The 27,995-nt window shown below is 41.8% G+C and overlaps 2 protein-coding genes across 14 annotated transcripts in view; one reads left to right on the top strand and one right to left on the bottom strand.

Annotated features, from left to right (window-relative positions):
• Positions 1-27,995, top strand: part of LOC147999071 (disks large homolog 5-like) — a 50,462-nt gene that overhangs the window by 11,160 nt on the left and 11,307 nt on the right. For 4 of the 6 annotated variants that reach the window (XM_087596083.1, XM_087596084.1, XM_087596082.1 and 1 more), the window contains one exon: positions 9,919-10,077. The gene's annotated coding sequence lies outside the window, so the exon portion shown is untranslated. Of the gene's footprint in view, positions 1-9,918; positions 10,078-10,407; positions 10,506-20,110; positions 20,186-27,995 lie in introns of all 6 variants that reach the window. The other 2 variants (XM_087596087.1, XM_087596085.1) reach the window with 2 other exon arrangements.
• On the bottom strand, positions 320-27,711 carry LOC147999072 (disks large homolog 5-like). 8 transcript variants are annotated; one of them, XM_087596095.1, is made up of 7 exons: positions 27,494-27,711; positions 26,201-26,267; positions 16,421-16,526; positions 15,195-15,354; positions 13,792-13,935; positions 12,999-13,161; positions 11,787-12,282 (listed from the first exon to the last, which is right to left on the bottom strand). In XM_087596095.1, exons 3-7 carry the CDS (start codon positions 16,500-16,502, stop codon positions 12,253-12,255), a joined length of 579 nt encoding a protein of 192 aa, XP_087452221.1. In that variant the 5' UTR covers positions 16,503-16,526; positions 26,201-26,267; positions 27,494-27,711; the 3' UTR covers positions 11,787-12,252. The 8 variants fall into 8 exon arrangements, with proteins under 8 accessions (XP_087452224.1, XP_087452222.1, XP_087452223.1 ...); XM_087596093.1 differs by lacking the exon at positions 26,201-26,267 and adding an exon at positions 18,649-18,708 and having other exon boundaries at positions 27,494-27,670; XM_087596094.1 differs by lacking the exon at positions 26,201-26,267 and having other exon boundaries at positions 27,494-27,676.

Raw genomic sequence — 27,995 nt, 5'->3', positions numbered from 1 at the left:
GGCATGAGTGTGTGTTACTCAATATCTGGGCAAACAGTCAATAAGGAATGGGTGTTGTAGACTGATATAGATTAGGATGAGCAGAACACATGACAGCATGGATACAGTATGTCAGTGATTACATCATAAAGTGTGTGTCCATAAAAAAAGTCACATTATCCACACAAAAGACACTATCACCCTGTGTACAGCTTGGTGGCTTTAAATTCCCTATTTACTCATGCTGCCTGGACCATGCAAAGATCCATATCCAGCTGTCAGTTCTAAGTCTACATGAGGGGAAAGGACCCTTGAATAAGATGGTCTTAAGAGTCAAGAGTTACAAATCAATTTTTATTCATAAGGAATACAATTTACAAAAAACAGGCATAAAATGAACAACTAAAATGGTATAAAAAATGAAAAACAGTAACAAGAATATATAACTATGAAATAACAAAAAGAAAACTTCAATGAAAATCATAACCAAAAACATTTCTTAACAGCATTTTCTTAATGAACATTTAGAAACACAGTTGTAGTGCTGTTTCTCCTCTAGGGAGATGTCAAGGCAGTCCCCTCAGATGTCTCTCAAATGGTGTTGTCGGTATGAGAGAGGAGAAAGACCTCAATGAGACAGGCTGGCATACGGATACATAAATTTAGGGTCTCTATACAATGAGGAAATTAACTGAGAAGAAGAATATTCTCCCCAAAAAAGTCTTTGACTGTTGAGGATTGTCGTCAGCAGGGAACTCCTGACAGAGAAACTCACTCTTCAGGGGGCTGTCTTCTTGGGATCTGTCCTATTCCATGTCTCCTGCAGTTCCTGAGACCTGGGAGGAGAAGGCAGCTATTAAGACACTGATTTAGTGGGGACACGCATACCAGGTGTCAAGTTGCTGCCTTCTGTCCCTTCAGCTGCATTGGACAGACAGCACTGATCTTTTCACTGAAATCATTGCTGATATCTCTGCAGCCTGGGGAAAGTCACCAACAACCCTCACAGTACTGTGGGAGAACAAGCTGCTCCTCAAACTTCTACCAGTGAAAACCAAGAACGGGGAAAGGAGAAGAGACCTAACTGGGTTGCAGGAAGAAAGTAGAAGGCCACATGATACTGAGATCAAAGCCAAAGACCAGGACTCATTTGCCATTTGCACTTGGTTCTTATCCCTACAAGGTGCGTCCAACCATCACATGACCCCTGTATGACCTTTGTCACACGACCAAGAACTCGTTCAAAACTCTTCATAGCATCCAATCTATGACAGGGAGATGCAGTCATGTGATATGTTATTCCTCTGTCACCATTTCTGGACTGCAGTTTCAAAAAGGGCAGAGAAGTGTACTTGCCCATAATTCAGTTTCTGAAAAGTGGTTAACATCCCAGAATACTTGTGCATAGACAGAGCAATGAATAACTCTATCACATGAGGTGGGTGACTGATTGGGTGTGGGGAGATTAGAAAGATGATAGGGGAAGCAAAGATGTATCCAATAGGCAAATGGTATCAGACATTGTTAATCTGACTCAGCTGCTTGTTCCTACCAAATTTTGCTGGGTCTGGAGGTTGCTGGTCTTCTCCTGTTCGTCTTCAGCATTCGGGTTCAACTCAAACAAATATCGCTCTAACTCCTTGCTCTCCTGCTTCAATGTGACCAACTTCTTCTTCATACATGCCTGGTCCATCAGGAGCCGGCTGTGCAGGTTGCTGGAAACACACTCTGCATAGTAAGATCCTGAAGCCTCTTCCTCCCATTCCAACTGCCAAATCCCACAAACTCCACCAGGACCCAGATACCCATAAAGACTTCATAGAATACATCTCCATACATGTAAGGCTGCTCCACAAACAGCAAACGGCCAATCCAGGGAAGAATAAATTGTTTCTGTGACCCAAGCACCTAACAGTCCATGTCTCTCCAAAAGAACAAGGAATCTACAACTATCCATGAAAGCCCAATGCATCTGGGCAACATCAATTAGTAGGCAGTAAACAACCACAAGAGGACAGTAGAACCAAGGGAGGTCATGCTAACCATGTGGTCCCCACATTGAGCTTTGTTAAACCTGGTATGACCCCAGAGGCCCAGGTCGGCCTAATAACACTCTGATGCCTGAATCAGTATAGTTCTATCCAGAGCCTTCTAAAGATGCATAGACACTGTGCTGAGAAGTCACAGTCTCTTATGGAACTGAAACTGAGTCCAAAAGACCCACAGCACAGTGATATTTAAACAGCAGAAGACATGGACCCAGAGCTGCAGGCTCTCCAGTCCAGAACAAAGAGAGGCAGCAATGGATATTCCACAAGTGATGGGCCCTTTTGACCAGTACTTACCGATAGAAGTTAATCTCCTTCTTGAGCTCCTGAAATTTCTCACTATGTTCAATGTTCTTTGTGTCTAAGTTGTGCAGTAATGACATGACCTCTTTCTCCTTTATCTTCAAGTTTTCATAAAATGGATTTGGCCTGAAGTAGGGGCTGGCCCCAGGAAGATAGAACCCAATGAACATCAAGGTTTAGGACTATATGAACTCAGGCTATGTCTTGTATTACCCCAGCCCTGGAAGGACACTTTCTGAATTCTACATATTTGGATCTTCTTCAGCTTCAGAAACTTGGAATTGTGTGCCCAGGACAACAGAAGCTAAGCACCCAGATAAAGGGTTCCCTGGCTCACTTTTTTCAATCAGGAGGGCTGGATCTGCATTCAAACCTGTTATGCTGTCAAGAGCCTAGACCACAGAGCTTACCCAAACACACACACACACACACACACACACACACACACACACACACACACACACACATCCAGAAACCTCTGATTTCATTTTTCCTGTTTTGACAAGTGGAATGCTACAAGCCGAATAACTAATATTCTAGAGGCAGACAGTACACATAATTCTGGAGATGAGACCAGATATTGCCACAAACTTATAATCTGCCCAAGGCATACAAATGTATAGACAAATGTGACTACACAGGCAAAGAACTGTGCTGTTGAAAGTGGGGCTTCCAAAATAAAGCACTTACACCTCCATGAAACTATTATAAAGGTAAATCCTGAGGTCAAAAACAGACCCCTAAATTCCAAAGGTGGAGGGATAGAGAAACATATAAAGGTTGTGCACATGCATGCAGAGCTGTGCACACACAGACACACAAGCTGGGGCACACCCACAAGAAAAGAAAAGTAAGGTCTCCAGCTCCGAAAAAAAGAACCAAAAAAAAAAAAATGAAAGAAAAAGAAAAGAAAAGTAAACAGACTCAGAGAATGAGAAAGAGAGACAAATATGGAAAGAGCACAATGAGAATCAGTAGAAATGCATGCACCATTACTGTCTCAGAGTGTAAGGCACAGAGACAAGAAGGAGCAGGCCAGAGCCTCAGGCCTTCTACTTAAGCATTGATATGAACACTGTGGGACCTGTCACCTAAGGCTGCTGCCAGGAGATGATAGTGTTCAGTCACCTTCCTAGCAAGCACAAACACTCTCCACAAACTCACAGCACCCAGAACCTTGCAAAACTACCACCTGTCAAGGGCTTTCCAATTGTACACTGGGAACTCATGCTCCAGTGACTTTATCCCTGAAATCTTCACTCAGATTGCAAGTTCAGATTTTCAACAGGCAGAATCAGACAGTCCATTTTCAATCTCACTCCTCAGTAAGGGTCAGGTTCTGAATCTCCTATCTATGGGAGATGAGGTTTAGAACAAGGTCGTTTGTTTGGAGCAATGCATACCTCTTGCTCATGGATCCACCTGTCACATAAAGGAGGCGATCTGTCAGCTCATTTCTCTCCTTGGTAGTTAGCTCCAGTTCTCTATTCAGCCTCTCCTCTTCCTCGTTGGCCTGCACCTTGTTTAGGACATTTTCAGGGGATGACGTCTGTCTGCAGGCCGCTGTAGGTAGAAGAACACAAGTGAACCCGCATGGGGTGAATGCATAGAGCATACACAGACCACAGTGAGGTCCAAACAGGAGAACATGCTTGGAAGCCAGTGTCACTGCAAGGAGTTTGGTCTATGTGTAAGAGGCATCCTAAGTGGATCACAGTTCCCCCACTACTCTATAGAGACCAAGAGATGTAAGCAGCCAGGTGTTCCCTATGCCCGCCCACACAGGCTTACAAGTACCAGAGAGATGCCTTCTCCAGGATTATTATCAGGTACGCAGGCTACAACCTGGTTTCAGGACCCTCACCCCTCTGGTTTCAGAAGTCAGATCATCAATTCAGCATCCACAATGAATTGATTGATCAGGGATACTCAGATATCCTACACTGTTACTCTAGTCCAATAACTTTGCATTAAAAAGTCATGTAGGGGGAGGACATGGTCAACAGATTTATTAATTCCCCCTACTGAAATGACAAATGCCCCAGAAGTGCCAATAGGTTACAGGCTCTTTCTCTACCTGCTCCATATAGTTTGGCTACTGTAAAAAAATATCTGCCACACAGAACCTCTAATATATGAAGGTAAGATTGGCCCCGTCAGCCAGAGGTAGTCACAGGAGTTCTAAGAATATAAGGTCATGCCAGGAGCACAGTTCTCTCCCTCTTACTACTGTCAGATAGTCACTGAATTTAAAGAAGCAATGAAAGTGAAGTACATTGATGCCCTGTTTAATTCAGAAAAGTTATACCCTCCATGACTACTTATGGTGTTATTATATCAATTTAACATACCGAATGCACTGTAAAAGTAAAGACTAGAAGTTCACCCAATAATAGCATAGGCATTGCCATATCCTCCATGTGGTTATGGAGAAACTAATAATGTGAAAACCTTGACTTTCAGGAATTGTGATAATCATGGAATTCAATATCTGTGGAGATGTTCCAGTGGTTGTGGCCCATTGCTATAAAGGCCAGCTGAAGGCCCCCACACTCACCCCTGAGAGGAAGCTCAACATACACTGCCCAGAACTTACTCCACATTCCCCATGTCCTGTGTCCATCATTACCTTTAGGTTTCGTTTGCTTCACTCTAGACTCTTCTCTATCAACATCAACTCTCCCAAAGCCCCTGAGAAGACGGGCAAACATGTCTGTGGATATATCCTTTGGACACTAAGAGAAAAAGTAGGGAATTGGTTGTCACAACGATACTGGTGACATCACAGGGATTCCAAGGTCTCTCTAGGAGACAATAGAATGTCCAGGAAGGGACGGCTGATGTCACGGAGAACAGACTTTGCCTCCCTGCTAATGTTCTCCCTGTACTGAGCAAAAGCTGATGTGCCCTTTTCAGGGGACTTCCCTGTGGCATAGCCACTGAGCATCACATGCTTCCAAAGCCAAATTTGGCTCTAGGCTTGATTGGAAAAACCTAAGTCATTGCTATATATCTAAATGAGTGCTTCCTCCCCAATCCCTGCACAGAAATGTTTCATCCTACCTCAAATTCTCCTCAGTCAGCAATATTACCCATTAAAGATTACTGAGAAATCACACCAGTTACTATAAGTAGCCAAAGAGGTCTCCTGTCTCATCATGTGCAGGTGCATGTAATCACACCCAGAAATAGCCTGTAGGGTAGGTTGCGATGTGGGTGTGTATTATAGGTACAACCTGAAGCTTTGTGCTTAACATTTAACAGTTGCCACCGGATTCCTTAGGAGAAAGAATTGCATTCATTATGGTCCTGGCAACAATGTGGTGATCTGTTAGCAGAGGAAACTGAAATATTGGATCCACCAGTGAATGCACCCTCAGGCTGAGTGTGGGGCTCTCCTCTCTGCACCTAAGTTACAAAAGCAGGATTGCTTACAGGCCTCTCTAAGCTATAACGTCTGATTTCATCTGAAAAATAAAATAGTCAGCAATGTGTGTGTGTGGGGGGGGGGTACAGCCAAAGGAGTTGGACAAGCCTAGAGACATAACTCAGTGGACAGAGTAAGAAACAAGCATCTTCACTCCTGTTTCATGGATCACCCCACAAAACACAAACGCATCTATCCTACTAAAAAAAAAAACAAGTTATTTTATTGAATGCATACACTAATACTGTTTACAGTATTGGTAGCAAAGCTCAGATTTTGGGGGCAGATCCATGACTTGAACTATCTTCCTGACAACATATAAAACAATAAATAAATAAATAAATAAATAAATAAATAAATAAATAAATAAGAAAAAACAGAAAAATAAAAAAACACAAAAAGCACAAGCCTTTCATGTGAAGTTACAGAAGAGTGATCCAGTGGTCACTTCTGACCAGGCCATTTTAGCTATGACAGTGCATAGTGAACCTTAATTTGATGGGTCCTATATAAAGCTTTGTGCAATATTGTCATTTTAACCAACCTCATCTAGAACATACATAACAACACAGGATATGATCACAATGTCCTTGCTGTGTATCAAGTTATTTTTCTATGTCCTTGATTGTCAGGCATGTTACAGCAACAATCTGAGATGGCTGGTAGACTTGGAAGAAAGTGGATATGAAAGATCCCCGTTTGCTATCAGTATAGCCATTTCTTACGAATGAGAATCTTTTAAGCTGGCCCTCGCTTAGCCCCTACACATTAGACAATAGACCAGAAAGTAAAGAAAGCACATTCCCACCCACTCTCTAGGAAGCTGCCGGACCATAAGAACAGAGGGTACAGAACATATTTACTGCAGGGCAATTAGAAGACAGGAAACATCTCTGGGAAGCTGACTGACCACTATAGACGTGAGATGTCCTTGGTACTGAATGCAGCTGTGCTATAGGCTGACATAGCTATAGCCTTGTCCTGGGAACTCCAGAAGAGAAACACCTGCCAAGACAGATATCCTTGGTCCTTGTCCTGGGAACCCCAGGATAAGAAAACATATATCAAGTCAGACGTCCTTCATACTGAAATAGCTGCATTGATGTGGTTACGGCCTTATCCCAGGAATTCCAGGACGAGAAACATCTGCCTAGTTATCCTTGGCACGAAATAGCTGAGCTAAGGAAACTGTGTAATCTTAACTGACATTTTAAGCTGTATATTTCTGTTGTTTGAGGCTCCTCACATCCCTCCTGCGTGAGGACCGTGTCGAGCCCCAGTGCATTGGTATCCCAAAGTAAACCTCTTGTTTTTACATCAAGACTGAGTCCTGTGTGTTCATGGGGTGGTGATTGTCCTCAGGACTGGAGCGAGAGTCTCCTCTGTCTGAGGGTCTTTCAGATAAAGCTATAGTTGTGGGTTACACACCTCAGCTCTCATTGGCTAATGCTGTCCTCACAGTCCTTGGAGGCCCCTTTGTAAGACTACCTGTTGGAAAGTGGAAGCAGCTTTATTTGAGCTCAAAGTGAACCTGACGAGCAAGGTAGAGAACAAGATGGGGTAATTGAGAACCTGTCTAAAACCAGCACAGAAACACACCCTTCATTCAAAGCATCATCTACCAATTCTTGAATTTTTACCATTCTTTGCCAACCAGTCTTTCATTCAGGAAAGGTAGAAAAGAACTGGAAATGATCTTTGTATTCTAAGGACCTTGATCTGTCTTTCCTTAGGTTCACGTTAAGAACAAATGAAATGGGTATCACCATCTGAACAACTTAGTATCACCTACTCAGCATTTCTAGCCTAATACTGTGCCTATGGCAATCTCAAGCTTCCCTGAGTGTTGCTGCCCCAGCAAGAAGAATGAAGAACTGAGGTCAAACCCCAGTGAACCTTTCAAGGGGTTAGAAGAAAGCCATCAGAGATACTGCACTTCTTTGTCCTTAGATTAAATCAAGATGATACGACATGAATCTATTGGGCTATTCAACCATCCATCTTCCTCACAACCCCAACTATCAGAGTTCATTGCTTGGCAGAATTCATGCCCCACCATCCTAGATATTTCTTGATTCATTGCTGCCAAGGGCCAGGTTTCCTGAGTTTTGTTTTTTGTAGAATTGGGTGTAGTCAATCATAGTTGCCCTCTGTAAGAAATGACAAATATCTATAATAACTGACCACACTGTACTTGTGTATACAGGTACAGTAGTGGAAATTTCAGCATAACTGAGTAGTGGAAAACCAGCACTGTGTCCTGGCCTTTCTCTGCCCATATCACAGCTCACAGGCGGCTGGGGCAAACCTTGAGTTCCTGTGTAGAAACAGAGTGATGTTGAATGGACACTGAGCAGGCAGAGCAACACAGCTGAGGCAACTCAATTCCAGCAACAAACGCATTATATGTTTCCCATCTTAACAGCTCCTTTTGAGGACTTGTCCCCACACCTAGCTTAAACACAGCAATTTTCATACATGCTAGCCTGCTATTTCATATTGTTGCTGTAATACGCCTCCACATCATAGATTTCAAAAAAATATATACCTAACACTGAAAAGGGTGATGCTTGTCAATATCTAGTGCGTTGGGGGCCCAGGTACGGTCACAAATAACCAGGACACAGGGGATGCAGAGCAAAGGCAGATGCAACTGCATGCAGCTGCAAGTTTATTAACCCTTATATAGGCATGAATATGCATTACCTCACTTTCCCTTTTGGCAAGATATAATAAGATCGTTATTCCCATGATACCAGGAACGACTGAGGCAAGACTAGGCAAAGAAGTAAGACTAAGCAAAGGCTTCTTCTTAAAATATCTGTATAGCAAACCACCCTTCTTCCTAGTATCACAATACACTTGTCATAAGCCAGAGAGCATGAGAGCCGCATCCACAAACATAGGACACAGTACAACATAGTGTGAGGTAAAGTGAGAAAACATTTTCTTCTCAAGGGCAGCATTCCAGCCCCTGCTTGCATCTCTCAGCTGTCTTTCCTTGATCCTGTCTGGGAAGTGTATCTCAGTGACACCACAATTTCTTTCTTTGTTCTTTTGTTTTAAAAGTAACACTTTCTATAACATACCTAAATGTCCTCAAAGGGGTTTAATCGTGCAAAAAGAAAGCAATATAATATATAATGTATGTAACCTTTAATGAGTGTATCTATTTTCTTAGGGGTATTATTCAAATACCTTCCCAGATCTGGATTTAACTTTGGTAATTGTTATCTGTCTACAAAATCAACAATATCGAAGAAATATTCCAGTTTTCTGGCGTAAAGTCCTCGGGAGTAAGAACTAATGATTTTGGAATTTGCTCGGTGTCTATTGTTATGTCCCTCATTTCATTTCTGATTTTTAATTTATGTATTGTCTCTCTTCTGCATTGTTAGTTAGAGGAAGGGGTTGTCTCTCTTGTGGATCTTCTCAAAAAAAAAAAAAGAGGAAGAAAACACAGCTCTTGCTTTCCTTGACTTTGTATTTTTCTCTTTGTTTCTAAAGGCTTGATTTCAACCCTGAGTTTATTGCCCTTGATCAGATCCTACAGACTCTCTATGGGATGAAGCTTTGCCTCCTCTTGGTAACAGCAACATGGAATAAATGAAGCTTCTGCTGATCTCTGTTGTGGTGTTGCACATCACAATCTCACAGAAAACCATGCATAGCCTGGTTTTAGGCTCTATTAAAGCAGCCCACTATTTCAGTGTTCCCTGCAAGGTGCCATGGAACAGTAGTAACATAATTCTGCATGCACATCGACAGGTTTCTCCACGGTCTTCTGGGTCATTTGATAATAATTTATAGTGAGTTCATGGATGAACACACACACACACACACACACACACACACTTTACTGACATGGTGCATATTCTTTGCACACCAAAAATAAAGTGAGAATTACTGAAAATGCACCAATAGTGCAATCGATGGAGGGAGCTGTGGGGAAACTGGGGCTTAGAGTTACTTAAAAGACCCAATGCAGATTCTCCTTCTATTGGAGGAGAAACTTGATAGACAATGTGGTTCTTTATTTTCTTTCTCTAGAGCACACAGGACTAGGGTGGCAGCTAGGGCTTTGAGTGTGTTTGCCAAGTACTGTAGCACTGAATTAAATCCTAGGGCTGGAACCCTATTAATCATCTACAACAATTCCAGGGCAGGCTGGATGACGACACTCAGCTGACAATGTGGACATCTCAAGACAGTCACTGGACAATGGCTGACACACTTGTCTGAAGACTGGAAATGTTTCTCGATCTTGGAGAGGAAAGAAGGACCCTCCAACTACACTGTCCTCTAAGGAAGTTTATTCAGGTGACGGATGACAGGGACTGTTTTGTCTCACGTCACACATGTCAGTAGAAAATATCCTAGGTATTGGATGGCGCTGTTAGCATTAACAGAACAAAGCCCATAGTGTTGGGAAGATTAATAAATTATGAGTAGGATTAGAAAACCCCAAGCCTCTTCCAGGTCCTAAGAGAGCAAAAAATACCACCAAACATAGCATTAATGTGATAGGTTGGTTAAATCTAGTTACTAGATTCTAGTGTGATACCTATGACTTTTTGTGTCATGCTCAGCTTATAATGACTAGAGGACCTAAGCTTGAGAGTCACCAATGCCTCTCCCTTGCTTCTCTAGCTGCTGAGCATTGAAAAGCCCTAATGAGACAGCATCTGTTTGCAGACTTACTGGATAAGTCTTCTGCACTTTATCTCTCTGAGTCACCTCCACTCTCAGTAAGTCAGTTTAATTCCATAAATTGTAAATGAGTCACGAGGAAAATATACTTTCTCAATACGATCACAGATTTCCATGTAAAAGGTGAAACATGAACTATCCCACCTAAGTTCTGGGCTTGCACAGACCTGCTCTGCAAAAGAAACATGTGGTCACAGCTGCAGTCTGCATTCACTATGGATGCTCTTGAGGACCTCCCTAAACTGCATAGATTAAGATAATTATCTTGCTTTCTATCAAAAGAATTCATTATGCCAAGTTGGCCTGTAGAAGGAGGCTAGTCTCTTCTGTATTTTATCAGATGTGCATAATCTATATGATCATCGATAGTAAGTGAAAGCTCTGTTTGGAATTGAAACTGAGTGATGCTGGAGGATGATGCTGAATGCACAATGAGCAGTGGAGGCACCAGAGCCCGGTGTGGATGCCTAGCAGGCTACCACATTGAGCAGGCACCCCTCAACCACCTGTACATACACATCTCCTGAGATCTCTCTCCTTAATGGGAGAAGATGGCGTCCATCTAGTATAGCACATGCCCTGGAAGGACAAAAGCTACCTACAGGAGCTGTGGTGATGGCTCACAGGTTAGAGCATCTGCTGCTCTCTCAGAAGAACCACATGGACCCTAACAATCATCTACAATGGGGAATGCTATTCCCTCTTTTGGATCATGAGGGAAATGCACTCAGGAGTGGCCCAGACATACATTTGAAAAAAAAAGATCCATTGAGTTACATGATAAAAATAAATATAATCAGCAACAATAAAAAACACAGCATATGAATGATCAAATGAAACAGCACCTATAAAAACCTATTTCCCAAAATGACGTTGATGGTCATTATCTTTGTGGTTTAATACTAATGCTGTATTGTAAGAAAAACCGAGGCACATGGTTCTCGATTAGGATTATTCTATATTCCTTTGTGAAAGTTGTCATTTTTTCTGCAGCTCTACAGGCATGAGTGTGTGTTACTCAATATCTGGGCAAACAGTCAATAAGGAATGGGTGTTGTAGACTGATATAGATTAGGATGAGCAGAACACATGACAGCATGGATACAGTATGTCAGTGATTACATCATAAAGTGTGTGTCCATAAAAAAAGTCACATTATCCACACAAAAGACACTATCACCCTGTGTACAGCTTGGTGGCTTTAAATTCCCTATTTACTCATGCTGCCTGGACCATGCAAAGATCCATATCCAGCTGTCAGTTCTAAGTCTACAGGAGGGGAAAGGACACTTGAATAAGATGGTCTTAAGAGTCAAGAGTTACAAATCAATTTTTATTCATAAGGAATACAATTTACAAAAAACAGGCATAAAATGAACAACTAAAATGGTATAAAAAATGAAAAACAGTAACAAGAATATATAACTATGAAATAACAAAAAGAAAACTTCAATGAAAATCATAACCAAAAATATTTCTTAACAGCATTTTCTTAATGAACATTTAGAAACACAGTTGTAGTGCTGTTTCTCCTCTAGGGAGATGTCAAGGCAGTCCCCTCAGATGTCTCTCAAATGGTGTTGTCGGTATGAGAGAGGAGAAAGACCTCAATGAGACAGGCTGGCATACGGATACATAAATTTAGGGTCTCTATACAATGAGGAAATTAACTGAGAAGAAGAATATTCTCCCCAAAAAAGTCTTTGACTGTTGAGGATTGTCGTCAGCAGGGAACTCCTGACAGAGAAACTCACTCTTCAGGGGGCTGTCTTCTTGGGATCTGTCCTATGCCATGTCTCCTGCAGTTCCTGAGACCTGGGAGGAGAAGGCAGCTATTAAGACACTGATTTAGTGGGGACACGCATACCAGGTGTCAAGTTGCTGCCTTCTGTCCCTTCAGCTGCATTGGACAGACAGCACTGATCTTTTCACTGAAATCATTGCTGATATCTCTGCAGCCTGGGGAAAGTCACCAACAACCCTCACAGTCCTGTGGGAGAACAAGCTGCTCCTCAAACTTCTACCAGTGAAAACCAAGAACGGGGAAAGGAGAAGAGACCTAACTGGATTGCAGGAAGAAAGTAGAAGGCCACATGATACTGAGATCAAAGCCAATGACCAGGACTCATTTGCCATTTGCACTTGGTTCTTATCCCTACAAGGTGCATCCAACCATCACATGACCCCTGTATGACCTTTGTCACACGACCAAGAACTCGTTCAAAACTCTTCATAGCATCCAATCTATGACAGGGAGATGCAGTCATGTGATATGTTATTCCTCTGTCACCATTTCTGGACTGCAGTTTCAAAAAGGGCAGAGAAGTGTACTTGCCCATAATTCAGTTTCTGAAAAGTGGTTAACATCCCAGAATACTTGTGCATAGACAGAGCAATGAATAACTCTATCACATGAGGTGGGTGACTGATTGGGTGTGGGAAGATTAGAAAGATGATAGGGGAAGCAAAGATGTATCCAATAGGCAAATGGTATCAGACATTGTTAATCTGACTCAGCTGCTTGTTCCTACCAAATTTTGCTGGGTCTGGAGGTTGCTGGTCTTCTCCTGTTCGTCTTCAGCATTCGGGTTCAACTCAAACAAATATCGCTCTAACTCCTTGCTCTCCTGCTTCAATGTGACCAACTTCTTCTTCATACATGCCTGGTCCATCAGGAGCCGGCTGTGCAGGTTGCTGGAAACACACTCTGCATAGTAAGATCCTGAAGCCTCTTCCTCCCATTCCAACTGCCAAATCCCACAAACTCCACCAGGACCCAGATACCCATAAAGACTTCATAGAATACATCTCCATACATGTAAGGCTGCTCCACAAACAGCAAACGGCCAATCCAGGGAAGAATAAATTGTTTCTGTGACCCAAGCACCTAACAGTCCATGTCTCTCCAAAAGAACAAGGAATCTACAACTATCCATGAAAGCCCAATGCATCTGGGCAACATCAATTAGTAGGCAGTAAACAACCACAAGAGGACAGTATGACCAAGGGAGGTCATGCTAACCATGTGGTCCCCACATTGAGCTTTGTTAAACCTGGTATGACCCCAGAGGCCCAGGTCGGCCTAATAACACTCTGATGCCTGAATCAGTATAGTTCTATCCAGAGCCTTCTAAAGATGCATAGACACTGTGGTGATAAGTAACAGTCTCTTATGGAACTGAAACTGAGTCCAAAAGACCCACGGCACAGTGATATTTAAACAGCAGAAGACATGGACCCAGAGCTGCAGGCTCTCCAGTCCAGAACAAAGAGAGGCAGCAATGGATATTCCACAAGTGATGGGCCCTTTTGACCAGTACTTACCGATAGAAGTTAATCTCCTTCTTGAGCTCCTGAAATTTCTCACGATGTTCAATGTTCTTTGTGTCTAAGTTGTGCAGTAATGACATGACCTCTTTCTCCTTTATCTTCAAGTTTTCATAAAATGGATTTGGCCTGAAGTAGGGGCTGGCCCCAGGAAGATAGAACCCAATGAACATCAAGGTTTAGGATTATATGAACTCAGGCTATGTCTTGTATTACCCCAGCCCTGGAAGGACACTTTCTGAATTCTACATATTTGGATCTTCTTCAGCTTCAGAAACTTGGAATTGTGTGCCCAGGACAACAGAAGCTAAGCACCCAGATAAAGGGTTCCCTGGCTCACTTTTTTCAATCAGGAGGGCTGGATCTGCATTCAAACCTGTTATGCTGTCAAGAGCCTAGGCCACAGAGCTTACCCAACCACACACACACACACACACACACACACACACACACACACACACACACATCCAGAAACCTCTGATTTCATTTTTCCTGTTTTGACAAGTGGAATGCTACAAGCCGAATAACTAATATTCTAGAGGCAGACAGTACACATAATTCTGGAGATGAGACCAGATATTGCCACAAACTTATAATCTGCCCAAGGCATACAAATGTATAGACAAATGTGACTACACAGGCAAAGAACTGTGCTGTTGAAAGTGGGGCTTCCAAAATAAAGCACTTACACCTCCATGAAACTATTATAAAGGTAAATCCTGAGGTCAAAAAACAGACCCCTAAATTCCAAAGGTGGAGGGATAGAGAAACATATAAAGGTTGTGCACATGCATGCAGAGCTGTGCACACACAGACACACAAGCTGGGGCACACCCACAAGAAAAGAAAAGTAAGGTCTCCAGCTCCGAAAAAAAGAACCAAAAAAAAAAAAAAAGAAAAAGAAAAGAAAAGTAAACAGACTCAGAGAATGAGAAAGAGAGACAAATATGGAAAGAGCACAATGAGAATCAGTAGAAATGCATGCACCATTACTGTCTCAGAGTGTAACGCACAGAGACAAGAAGGAGCAGGCCAGAGCCTCAGGCCTTCTACTTAAGCATTGATATGAACACTGTGGGACCTGTCACCTAAGGCTGCTGCCAGGAGATGATAGCGTTCAGTCACCTTCCTAGCAAGCACAAACACTCTCCACAAACTCACAGCACCCAGAACCTTGCAAAACTACCACCTGTCAAGGGCTTTCCAATTGTACACTGGGAACTCATGCTCCAGTGACTTTATCCCTGAAATCTTCACTCAGATTGCAAGTTCAGATTTTCAACAGGCAGAATCAGAGAGTCCATTTTCAATCTCACTCCTCAGTAAGGGTCAGGTTCTGAATCTCCTATCTATGGGAGATGAGGTTTAGAACAAGGTCGTTTGTTTGGAGCAATGCATACCTCTTTCTCATGGATCCACCTGTCACATAAAGGAGGCGATCTGTCAGCTCATTTCTCTCCTTGGTAGTTAGCTCCAGTTCTCTATTCAGCCTCTCCTCTTCCTCGTTGGCCTGCACCTTGTTTAGGACATTTTCAGGGGATGACGTCTGTCTGCAGGCCGCTGTAGGTAGAAGAACACAAGTGAACCCGCATGGGGTGAATGCATAGAGCATACACAGACCACAGTGAGGTCCAAACAGGAGAACATGCTTGGAAGCCAGTGTCACTGCAAGGAGTTTGGTCTATGTGTAAGAGGCATCCTAAGTGGATCACAGTTCCCCCACTACTATATAGAGACCAAGAGATGTAAGCAGCCAGGTGTTCCCTATGCCCGCCCACACAGGCTTACAAGTACCAGAGAGATGCCTTCTCCAGGATTATTATCAGGTACGCAGGCTACAACCTGGTTTCAGGACCCTCACCCCTCTGGTTTCAGAAGTCAGATCATCAATTCAGCATCCACAATGAATTGATTGATCAGGGATACTCAGATATCCTACACTGTTACTCTAGTCCAATAACTTTGCATTAAAAAGTCATGTAGGGGGAGGACATGGTCAACAGATTTATTAATTCCCCCTACTGAAATGACAAATGCCCCAGAAGTGCCAATAGGTTACAGGCTCTTTCTCTACCTGCTCCATATAGTTTGGCTACTGTAGAAAAATATCTGCCACACAGAACCTCTAATATATGAAGGTAAGATTGGCCCCGTCAGCCAGAGGTAGTCACAGGAGTTCTAAGAATATAAGGTCATGCCAGGAGCACAGTTCTCTCCCTCTTACTACTGTCAGATAGTCACTGAATTTAAAGAAGCAATGAAAGTGAAGTACATTGATGCCCTGTTTAATTCAGAAAAGTTATACCCTCCATGACTACTTATGGTGTTATTATATCAATTTAACATACCGAATGCACTGTAAAAGTAAAGACTAGAAGTTCACCCAATAATAGCATAGGCATTGCCATATCCTCCATGTGGTTATGGAGAAACTAATAATGTGAAAACCTTGACTTTCAGGAATTGTGATAATCATGGAATTCAATATCTGTGGAGATGTTCCAGTGGTTGTGGCCCATTGCTATAAAGGCCAGCTGAAGGCCCCCACACTCACCCCTGAGAGGAAGCTCAACATACACTGCCCAGAACTTACTCCACCTTCCCCATGTCCTGTGTCCATCATTACCTTTAGGTTTCGTTTGCTTCACTCTAGACTCTTCTCTATCAACATCAACTCTCCCAAAGCGCCTGAGAAGACGGGCAAACATGTCTGTGGATATATCCTTTGGACACTAAGAGAAAAAGTAGGGAATTGGTTGTCACAACGATACTGGTGACGTCACAGGGATTCCAAGGTCTCTCTAGGAGACAATAGAATGTCCACGAAGGGACTGCTGATGTCACGGAGAACAGACTTTGCCTCCCTGCTAATGTTCTCCCTGTACTGAGCAAAAGCTGATGTGCCCTTTTCAGGAGACTTCCCTGTGGCATAGCCACTGAGCACCACATGCTTCCAAAGCCAAATTTGGCTCTAGGCTTGATTGGAAAAACCTAAGTCATTGCTATATATCTAAATGAGTGCTTCCTCCCCAATCCCTGCACAGAAATGTTTCATCCTACCTCAAATTCTCCTCAGTCAGCAATATTACCCATTAAAGATTACTGAGAAATCACACCAGTTACTATAAGTAGCCAAAGAGGTCTCCTGTCTCATCATGTGCAGGTGCATGAAATCACACCCAGAAATAGCCTGTAGGGTAGGTTGCGATGTGGGTGTGTATTATAGGTACAACCTGAAGCTTTGTGCTTAACATTTAACAGTTGCCACCGGATTCCTTAGGAGAAAGAATTGCATTCATTATGGTCCTGGCAACAATGTGGTGATCTGTTAGCAGAGGAAACTGAAATATTGGATCCACCAGTGAATGCACCCTCAGGCTGAGTGTGGGGCTCTCCTCTCTGCACCTAAGTTACAAAAGCAGGATTGCTTACAGGCCTCTCTAAGCTATAACGTCTGATTTCATCTGAAAAATAAAATAGTCAGCAATGTGTGTGTGTGGGGGGTGGTACAGCCAAAGGAGTTGGACAAGCCTAGAGACATAACTCAGTGGACAGAGTAAGAAACAAGCATCTTCACTCCTGTTTCATGGATCACCCCACAAAACACAAACGCATCTATCCTACTAAAAAAAAAACAAGTTATTTTATTGAATGCATACACTAATACTGTTTACAGTATTGGTAGCAAAGCTCAGATTTTGGGGGCAGATCCATGACTTGAACTATCTTCCTGACAACATATAAAACAATAAATAAATAAATAAATAAATAAATAAATAAATAAATAAATAAATAAGAAAAAACAGAAAAATAAAAAAACACAAAAAGCACAAGCCTTTCATGTGAAGTTACAGAAGAGTGATCCAGTGGTCACTTCTGACCAGGCCATTTTAGCTATGACAGTGCATAGTGAACCTTAATTTGATGGGTCCTATATAAAGCTTTGTGCAATATTGTCATTTTAACCAACCTCATCTAGAACATACATAACAACACAGAATATGATCACAATGTCCTTGCTGTGTATCAAGTTATTTTTCTATGTCCTTGATTGTCAGGCATATTACAGCAACAATCTGAGATGGCTGGTAGACTTGGAAGAAAGTGGATATGAAAGATCCCCGTTTGATATCAGTACAGCCATATCTTACGAATGAGAATCTTTTAAGCTGGCCCTCGCTTAGCCCCTACACATTAGACAATAGACCAGAAAGTACAGAAAGCACATTCCCACCCACTCTCTAGGAAGCTGCCGGACCATAAGAACAGAGGGTACAGAACATATTTACTGCAGGGCAATTAGAAGACAGGAAACATCTCTGGGAAGCTGACTGACCACTATAGAAGTGAGATATCCTTGGTACTGAATGCAGCTGTGCTATAGGCTGACATAGCTATAGCCTTGTCCTGGGAACTCCAGAAGAGAAACACCTGCCAAGACAGATATCCTTGGTCCTTGTCCTGGGAACCCCAGGATAAGAAAACATATATCAAGTCAGACGTCCTTCATACTGAAATAGCTGCATTGATGTGGTTACGGCCTTATCCCAGGAATTCCAGGATGAGAAACATCTGCCTAGTTATCCTTGGCACGAAATAGCTGAGCTAAGGAAACTGTGTAATCTTAACTGACATTTTAAGCTGTATATTTCTGTTGTTTGAGGCTCCTCACATCCCTCCTGCGTGAGGACCGTGTCGAGCCCCAGTGCATTGGTATCCCAAAGTAAACCTCTTGTTTTTACATCAAGACTGAGTCCTGTGTGTTCATGGGGTGGTGATTGTCCTCAGTACTGGAGCGAGAGTCTCCTCTGTCTGAGGGTCTTTCAGATAAAGCTATAGTTGTGGGTTACACACCTCAGCTCTCATTGGCTAATGCTGTCCTCACAGTCCTTGGAGGCCCCTTTGTAAGACTACCTGTTGGAAAGTGGAAGCAGCTTTATTTGAGCTCAAAGTGAACCTGACGAGCAACATAGAGAACAAGATGGGGTAATTGAGACCCTGTCTAAAACCAGCACTGAAACCCACCCTCCATTCAAAGCATCATCTACCAATTCTTGAATTTTTACCATTCTCTGCCAACCAGTCTTTCATTCAGGAAAGGTAGAAAAGAACTGGAAATGATCTTTGTATTCTAAGGACCTCGATCTGTCTTTCCTTAGGTCCACGTTAAGAACAAATGAAAAGGGTATCACCATCTGAATAACTTAGTATCACCTACTCAGCATTTCTAGCCTAATACTGTGCCTATGGCGATCTCAAGCTTCCCTGAGTGTTGCTGTCCCAGCAAGAAGAATGAAGTTCTATGGTCAAACCCCAGTGAACCTTTCAAGGGGTTAGAAGAAAGCCATCAGAGATACTGCACTTCTTTGTCCTTCGATTAAATCAAGATGATATAACGTGAATCTAGTGTGCTATTCCACCACACATCTTCCTCACAACCCCACCTATCTGAGGTCATTGCTTGGCAGAATTCATGCCCCACCATCCTAGATATTTCTTGATTCATTGCTGCCAAGGGCCAGGTTTCCTGAGTTTTGTTTTTTATAGAATTGGGTGTAGTCAATCATAGTTGCCCTCTGTAAGAAATGACAAATATCTATAATAACTGAATATTCTGAAGGTTTTTATACTGGTTTTATTATACATATAACTGTGAAACGGAAAACATACATATTTCATCAATGAAATGAGTAAGATTGATTTAATGAACAGAAAAATGGATGGTACTTCAAAACTTCCATGATTACATATTATCTATTTAATTCCCTCCACAATAGCAAGAAGCGGACATTATTATTTACTTAAACCGAGAAAATATTAATTGTTTGGCCTGCTTTTCTGAGCTTCCTTAAGGTATAGTTAATTGACAGAGCTGTGGTTTAAAATTAGGGTCCATATTCTTCTGTTTTAAATGTGTGCCTTTTCTTTCTATTTTTTTCTCCATCTTTATTAAATTGGGTATATCTTATTTACATTTCAATTGTTATTACCTTTGTGGGTTTCCAGGCAAACATCCCCCTAACACCTCCCCCTCCCCTTCTATATGGGTGTTCCCCTTCTCATCCTCCCACCATTACCACCCTCCCCCCCCCCAACAAGCCCCTTCACTGGGGGTTCACTCTTGGCAGGACCAAGGGCTTCCCTTTTATTTCTAGTGGGTGCTGCTCTCCCTGCTCCGTGGGAAGTGGATGGGGGGAAGGCCCGGGCCTGAGGTGAGTTGGAACTGGGGTAGAAAGGCATAGGGCCTCCTAGGTGAGAATGCCAAACCACCACTGCTGCTGCAGCCACCATGGAGAAGCCTTTGTTCCTGCTGCAGGGAGGAGAGTCTGGTGCCCACAAGATGGCTGAAGGGGAGCTGAGAGTGGACAGCTTCATCACCCGCCTGCTGGAGGTATGAGGATATCGTCCGGGAAAAATTGTGCAGATGACTGGAGCAGAAGTCCGAGGGCTGTGTATCATGTCTCGTGAAATCTTTCTTAGCCAGCCAACAGCTGTGAACACAGGTTTCTTTTGGAGAGCAGGCCTGTGCAGGCCCAGAACCTAGGTGGGACAGTTCAAGCTACCCTTTTTCCATGGCCAATCTCAGATCATATTCAGAAAGTATTTCTTGGGCTAAAGAGATGGCTTAGTGGTTAAGAGCACTGACAGCTCTTCCAGAGGTCCTGAGTTCAAATCCCAGCAACCACATGGTGGCTCACAACCATCTGTAATGAGATCTGATGCCCTCTTCTGGTGTGTCTGAAGACAGTCACGGTGTACTTGTATATGATAAATAAATAAATAAATCTTTAAAAAAAAGAGTATTTCTTCCAGGTGATGGATTTTCAATTTATGGAATTGAACTAACTTACTCATGGTGGAAGTGACACAGAGAGTTAAAGTACAGAAGGAATAATCCAGAATGTCCACCAAAAGTTGCTGTCACACCAGGGCTTTTAAAAGCTCAGCTGCTAGAGAAGCAATGTAGTCTTTGGTTATTCTCAAGCTTAGGTCTTCTAGTCATTATAAGCTGACCATGACACAAAAAGAGTCATCTATATCAAAATAGAGAAGAGTAACTAGATTCACACCACACTATCACATTACTACTGTATTTGAGGTTCTCAGTTAATATCTAAGAACCTGGAAGAGGCCTGGGTCTTGCTACACAAACTCATGATTTATGTCCCCATTGTCAGCTGAGATTCTTCATGCAGCCTGGGGTCAAGGAGGTCATCCCACAAAGCACAAAACACCCATCTCAGATAAACATGTATGGTTTACTGAATCCAAAACATCCATGAATTTCAGGACACAATTAAATGTTGAAACCTAAGGATAATAGATAGAGAAGAGAATTAAGATTTCTAGTTCATAGATCCAGTAAACACCTTCAACAAATCATAGCAGCAAACTTTCATAAGGTAAAGAAAGAAAAGGCAATAAAGGTACAACAAGCCTACAGAACATCAAACTACTTGTACCAGAAAAATTCCTCCATTCACATAATAATTAAAACGCTAAATGCACAGATCAAGAAAGAACATTAAAAGGGGTAAGGTATAAATATCTAGTAACAAATAAATTGAGACGTATCTGAATTACACCAGACTTCTCAACAGAGATTCTAAAAGTCAGAAAATCTTGGGCAGATGTAATACAGACACAGGCTCCTATATCCAGCATAATCATCAATCACCATAAAAGGAGGAACCAGGATATTTCATGACAAAACCAAATTAAAGAATTCTTTTCTGTAAGAAAGCACAACAGAGGCTAATAGGAGGAAAACTCCAAGACAATGAACTAAACTATACCCAAGAAAAACCAAGAAATTAATCTTCTCTCAATAATTTAAAAAAAGAGAAGCACACAAACATAATTTCACCTATAACCAGAAAAAGAAGAGAATGCAGCAAACATTGGCTTTAATATCTGAACAGATCTTCTTTCCCTAATCCCCAAGCTCCCAGGGGCCAAACTGCCAGCCAAACTGTATGCAAGGATGCTCTATGGTTCAAGGTGAGGCCTGGAGCCCCACCAAAGGCAGATCCTAGAGATGTGAGGTGGGGATGGATATGTGTGGGTGCAGGAGCACTGTCACATAGGCAAAGCTGAGCAGAAACGGGATGTAAGGTTTGATGAGGGGAGTCTGGAAAGCAGGACAACAGTTGAAATGTAAATAAATAAAATAACCGATTAATAAAAAATAGCCAAAAATAAAATAACAAGTAAAAAGGTAAATGAAAATTAAACCAAACCAACCAAACAAACAAACAAAAATCCCTGTAGTGGATTGGCCTAATTCTGCTTGTATTTTAATGCTAATTTGTGGAACTCAGGACTGGTTAACCCCAAATAACTGACCCTGTTCCCAGTTAACTGTGATTATAAAGAAGCCAACAGCCAACAGCTGCACAGCAGAGAGATGGGGGAGGGGAGCTTTGAGGGCTTTGCTAGAGAGGATCATGAGGAGGGAAGAAGGAAGAAGAAGCTGCCAGAGAATAAAGGAAGAACATGTGTGATGGAGAGAAGAGAGGAAGAGGACAGCAGCCATGGTTAAGGGAGAGGAGAGCCTGGTCCTGAGGGCTGTCCAAGTGGAACAAAAACAGTCAAGATGCTACACAGCCTGTAAGAGTTGAGCGTTATTGTTTGGAAAGTAGATCTGATACCATGGAGGGCAGGCAGCTGCCCAGCTACTGTGCTGACGAATGCATACTAAAAATAAATTTAACAAAATATGAGTAACCAGTAAGACAGCTCTGTAGAGGATCCTAAAAGGAATACTTTAGTTTGAAGGGAAGGACAAAATACCAGAGAACACAGGGGATAAATTAATAAAACTAGGAAAGTTAATCAAAGAAGACTGGGAAAACCACAAAAATTAACAAAATGACAAAATTTAATACATAGGTTTAAATAATAATTACATATCACAAAACTCAATATCTAGGGTGGTGGGGCATGAATTCTGCCATGGTCTGAACTCAGAAAGGTGGGGTTGGGAGAAACATGTCTGGTTAAATAGTCCACCCACATTGTGTCAATGTGATTTAATCTAAGGACAAAGAAGTGGAGCATCTCTCATGGTTTTCTTCTAACCCCTTGAAAGGATCACTGGGGTGTGGCCTCAGTACTTCATACTTCTTGCTAGTTCAGCGAAACTCAGGGAAGCTTGAGATTGTCACAGCACAGTATTAGGCTAGATATACTGAGTAGATGATACTAAGTTGTTCAGATGGTGATATCCATTTGCATGTGTTCTTAATGTGGACCTAAGGAAAGAGAGATCAAGGTCCTTAGAATAGAAGGAACATTCCCAGTCCTTTTCTACCATTCCAGACTGAAAGGCTGGTAGGGAGAAAGTGGTAAATAAGAAAGAATTAATAGATGATGCTTTGAATGAAGGGTTGGTTTTTGTGCTGGTTTTAGACAGGGTCTCAAGTATCCCATGTTGCCCTCTCCCTGGCTGGCCCTGTTCACTTTGAACTCAGATAAACCTGCTTCCACTTTCCAATAGATAGTCTTACAAGAGGGGCCTCCGAGGTCTCTGAGGACAGCATTAGCCTTTGACAGTTGAGGTGTGTAACCCACAACTATAGTTTTAGCCACTTTGTTCCATGTCTACCAGCTATTTCAGATTGTTGCTGTTCTATGCCTGACAATCAAGGACACATAAAAATAACCTGATAGAGAGCAAGGACATGGTGATCACATCCTTGCCTCTGCTGTATGTTCTGGATGAGGTTTGTTAAAATTCCAATATTGCAAAAAGCTTTATATAGGGCCCATCACATTAAGGGTCACTATGCACTGTTTCATCTAAAATGGCCTAATCAGAACTGACCGCCAGACAACACTTCCTGCGAAGTTCCTATGAGAAGCTTAAGTTTTTTGTGTTTTTTCTTCTTCCTTCCTTCCTTCCTTCCTTCCTTCCTTCCTTTCTTTCTTTCTTTCTTTCTTTCTTTCTTTCTTTCTTTCTTTCTTTCTTTCTTTCGCTTCATAGGTTTAGAAGAATGTATTTTGGGCCACGGACCTGCCCCTAGTATCTTAGCTATGGATGTGATCAATCAGTGTTAGTGTGTGCATTCAATAAAATGTCCATTTTTGACTAAGGTAGATGCTTCTGTGTTTTGTGCGGTGACCCATTGTCAATGTGTAGTGAGTTGGGGCCCTGGGTATGGTCGCATACCCCCAGGACACAGGGGGTGCAGAGCAAAGGCATAAGAAACTGCACGCAGTTGTAAGCTTTATTAATCCTTATTAAGCTAAGAATATGCATTACTACAATTTTCATTGTGTCAAGATACCATAAGATCATTATTCCCAGGATACCAGGAACAATGAGGGAAGATTAAACAAAGAAAGACGAATAAACGAAAGCTTCTTCTAAAAATATTCATATAACAAATAACCTCTCTTATTATAATCAAAATATACTCACCATTACCAAGAGAGCGTTAGAACCACTTCCACAAAACGGGACACAGCAGAACATAATTTAAGGCCAAGTGAGAAAAACATTTTCTTCTCCAGAGCGGCATTCCAGCCCCTACTTGAATCTGGCACCAGGCCTTTCTTGACCCTGCCTGGGAGCTGCATCTCTATGTCTTAACAATTCCTTCTTTTTTCTTTTGTTTTAAAGTAACACTTTACATAACATAGCTAAAGGTCCTTGTAGGGGTTTAGTCATGTAAAAATAAAGCAACATAATACATAATGTACATAAGATTATGGCAAAACTAGCTCCTCCCATGCTATGGAAAATCCTTTGAAGCCAAGCCTTGGGATCTAATCCTGTCAATTGATCAGCCAATAATTTCGCTATTCCATATCTTCTAGCTGTTTACCAAAAGACATTCGAACATCATATTTCAAGGCATTAATTACTTTTGAAGCACTTTCATTACCCTCTAAATAGGCTTGAATTAACTTCCAATCATGTTCTGTGTCATTATCCATATATTTACTAACAGAAAAGTAGTAGGATTTCATCATGATAAGCAATATAAGCCCGATAACTGGCATTGTCCGCAGCAGAAGAAACCATGAGTAAAACACACATTGCTAAGAATAAGTGCTCAGCCGTAAAGGACTTTCCTGAAGGAGACAAAATTATTCCTTTCAGTGCTTAATCGCTTCACCTGACCCCACATAGGTAATAGGGTTGTCACTGCACGGATCCTTATCCATTGTTGTTTGTGGACACTAAGAGAAGCCAGGGCCTCAGTAATGGAGGACACCTCCTCATCTCCTGAGAACATCCATCAGGAGAAAATGTAGCTGGTTTAACTGGATTCCTTTGAGGGTAGGGAGCAGTTCTTATTATTCTGTGCTTGGATCCATCTCCCGGGCAACCAGAATAGTCTCCCATCCTGTAATGAGACAAAACCCTCTCCCCTATATACAATGATGTCCTTTCCTGCCATTCAGCATCCCGGGCAATTTTTATCCATACTGTCTTTTCCATGCCTTCTTGGGGGAAGTTCAACAAAGTGTCTATTGGCTCTTGATATAACTTCACCTTGTGGTAAATTAAGAAAATTAATAACGTATAATGCTTGTGCCAATATAGCCCTGGTACTGGTCTGCAAACTCCATTCAGGTTGCATAAGGCCATCTCTTTTCCCCCTTTTTAATTTTATAATTTGTCATTTCAGGATATGGTGAATTCTTTCAACAAAAGCTTGTCCTTGTGTATTGTGTTCTGTACCAGTAATATGTACAATATGATATCGTTGACAAAATTGTTTATATTGATAAGAAATATATGTTGTCCATTATCAATTTTAATTTTAGAAGGCAGTCCCATAACAGCAAAAGTTTCCAATAGATGCTGTATAACATGAGCAGTGCGTACTCCTGGCAATGGTGTAGCCCACACAAATTTTGAAAAATTATCTATGCTTACATCTATATATGAAAGGCGACCAAACTCAGAAATATGGGTTATATCGATCTGACACGATGTATTAAGTTGCATCCTTCTGGGATTAATTTGAGATGGAATACATTTTATACGTGAAGACTGACACATAGGCAATTAGCAATAATTTGTTTGGCTTGAGAATAGGGAATCTTATATTTAATATGTAAATATCCTGTATTGGCATGATTATGAATGTGTTCTTCTGGGGTAGCAAATGCCACTAATTGATCTACCATATGATTGCCAAGTGTTAAAGATTCTGGAAATTTTGAATGTGATCTAGTATGTGTAATGAATATTCTAGAGTTTCATAATAACAATAGTCCTTTAATATGTGAGAATAACATTTAATATAGGCTTAGATGTAGAAACAACAGCAGTCGCAATATTCTGTACTACTCCTACAACATAAGCGGACTCAGCTATAATATTTTTACATCATGAGTAAAATCCTGGAATACATTAATTACCGCTAATAATTCATTTTGTTGTACTGACCCAAAAGAAGATTCTTGTCCCCAAAATTAATCTTTGGTCCTATAAGCCATCTTGGTCTTAGAGCCATCTGTAAACACAGTAAGGGCTGATGGTAATGGATCAACAGAAATTAGTGTATTTATCAAATTTTTTTTGTTTTTTAAAGCAATCCCACAATTTACTATGGAGAGGATGAAATTCAACATTTCCAGTGTAAGAAATCATGGCTAATTGAAAAACCTCAGACATCTGCATTAAATATTCCACTTTATCTTTGCTTAATGGGAAAACAATAGCAGCACAATCATATCCCCACAGAGTAACAGGTCTTTGTATGCCTTGCTGAATAATTAAAGAAATTTGTTCCTCATTAATTGTTAATGTTTGGTTAAAGTTTTATTTAATATAAACCCATTCTAAAGGCAACTCATCCTGAGCGAAAGTGCCTGTAGGATATTCAAGAGTATTTAAACATATAATTTAATAACTCTATCTGGATCAATACGTGCCAAATATGCATCTTTCCATTTTCAGAAAAGATACCCTTGCATGCCTTCATATAAGCATTAATATCCCCAGCCTCCTTTATAGGTAATAATGCTCTCCTGTACTCTTAATTAGCATTTTCAAAAGCAAGCATTTGCAGCAGTTGTCCTCCAGCTACCTCTCCTACCATTGTTCTTTCCAATGTTAATTTTAATATACATAAAAACTTAATATATGGTTCATAGAAAGCTACTACCTTTTTCAACCAACCAGTATCATCCTTTATAATAAGTCGGTTGGGCCACACCTTGAATCGATGCTGGCCTAATTATAGGAAAAGAAAAAGCAGGTGAATTCGTCATTATCATCTTGTGAATCTAATGGTCAACATGCCATCCTCGGGAAAAGACTTAGAAAAACCTGCTTCAGGCAGTGGTGCAGAGGGCAAAACTTTTACTTTCGTTTTGTCTTAATGAAGCTCTAGCTTCTTGTTCTGTATTCGTTATTACCCTGTCTGCATTCATGGCCTTGAACACAGTAAAAATTACAGCCCAAAGAGACCAGAAATTGGAATCTTTTTGCCCTGCCTGACAGCCTTTTTCTCCTTAACTTTCACTTTGACCCAGATATCAGAATCCCTGGAACCCTCGTCAGGGAACCATGGAGTGTACTCTTGCTGTCTCTAAACACTTTTCTAAACCAGACTGAGAGACATGAATTCCCTGCACTCTTAAAGATGCTTAAGCATAGCGAGATGAAGAGAAGATTTATCTTGTCCCATTTCCTTGTAATAAATTGTACTTACCTTATCTGACTGTCCAGACTTACCTTCAGGGACCCTGTTCCAGTGCCATAGGTCGACGTCTAGGGTGTTGGGAGCCCTGCGTCCGGTCGCATTCCTTTCTGTGTTTCCCGATGCTCAGTGGCCATGCCACTCCAGCATGCTTTGAAATGAACCAGTCCGCCGACACCACCACCACCATCACCACCACCACCACCACTACCACCACCACCACCACCACCACCACCACCACCACCACCACCACCACCACTACCACCAATTTGGTTTTGTAAATAAAGTTTTATTGACATCGCCATACTCAGCATTTACATCCTGTTCAGTGCTGCTTCTGGCTGCAGCTGCAGGGCTTAGGAGCCACAGAGCCCTTTAGGCTCCCAGAGCTGAGAGCATTGACCTTTGCCTTGTTTGTGAAAGAGGTGACTGACCCCTGTGCTCAAGGTGGCCTTTCCGTGCCCTTTAACCCATAGCATAGGTCTCTGTGCCATCCTCTCCCTTTGCTGTGGTGTGCACTTCCTGGTACATTTCCGT

This window comes from Rattus norvegicus, chromosome 19, assembly GCF_021556685.1.
Source record: "Rattus norvegicus strain SHRSP/BbbUtx chromosome 19, alternate assembly SHRSP_T2T, whole genome shotgun sequence".
Classification (NCBI taxonomy): domain Eukaryota; kingdom Metazoa; phylum Chordata; class Mammalia; order Rodentia; family Muridae; genus Rattus; species Rattus norvegicus.
This window is presented reverse-complemented; position numbering and strand designations above follow the sequence as displayed.

What these genes read in the sequence shown, in the direction of transcription:
- LOC147999072 (XM_087596093.1), bottom strand. An exon ending in GAAGCAAACGAAACCTAAAG is followed by an intron (nt 15,355 to 16,420) that starts GTAATGATGGAC and finishes TTCTACCTACAG; the next exon opens with CGGCCTGCAGACAGACGTCA. An exon ending in AAGGAGATTAACTTCTATCG is followed by an intron (nt 13,162 to 13,791) that starts GTAAGTACTGGT and finishes GTGTGTTTCCAG; the next exon opens with CAACCTGCACAGCCGGCTCC.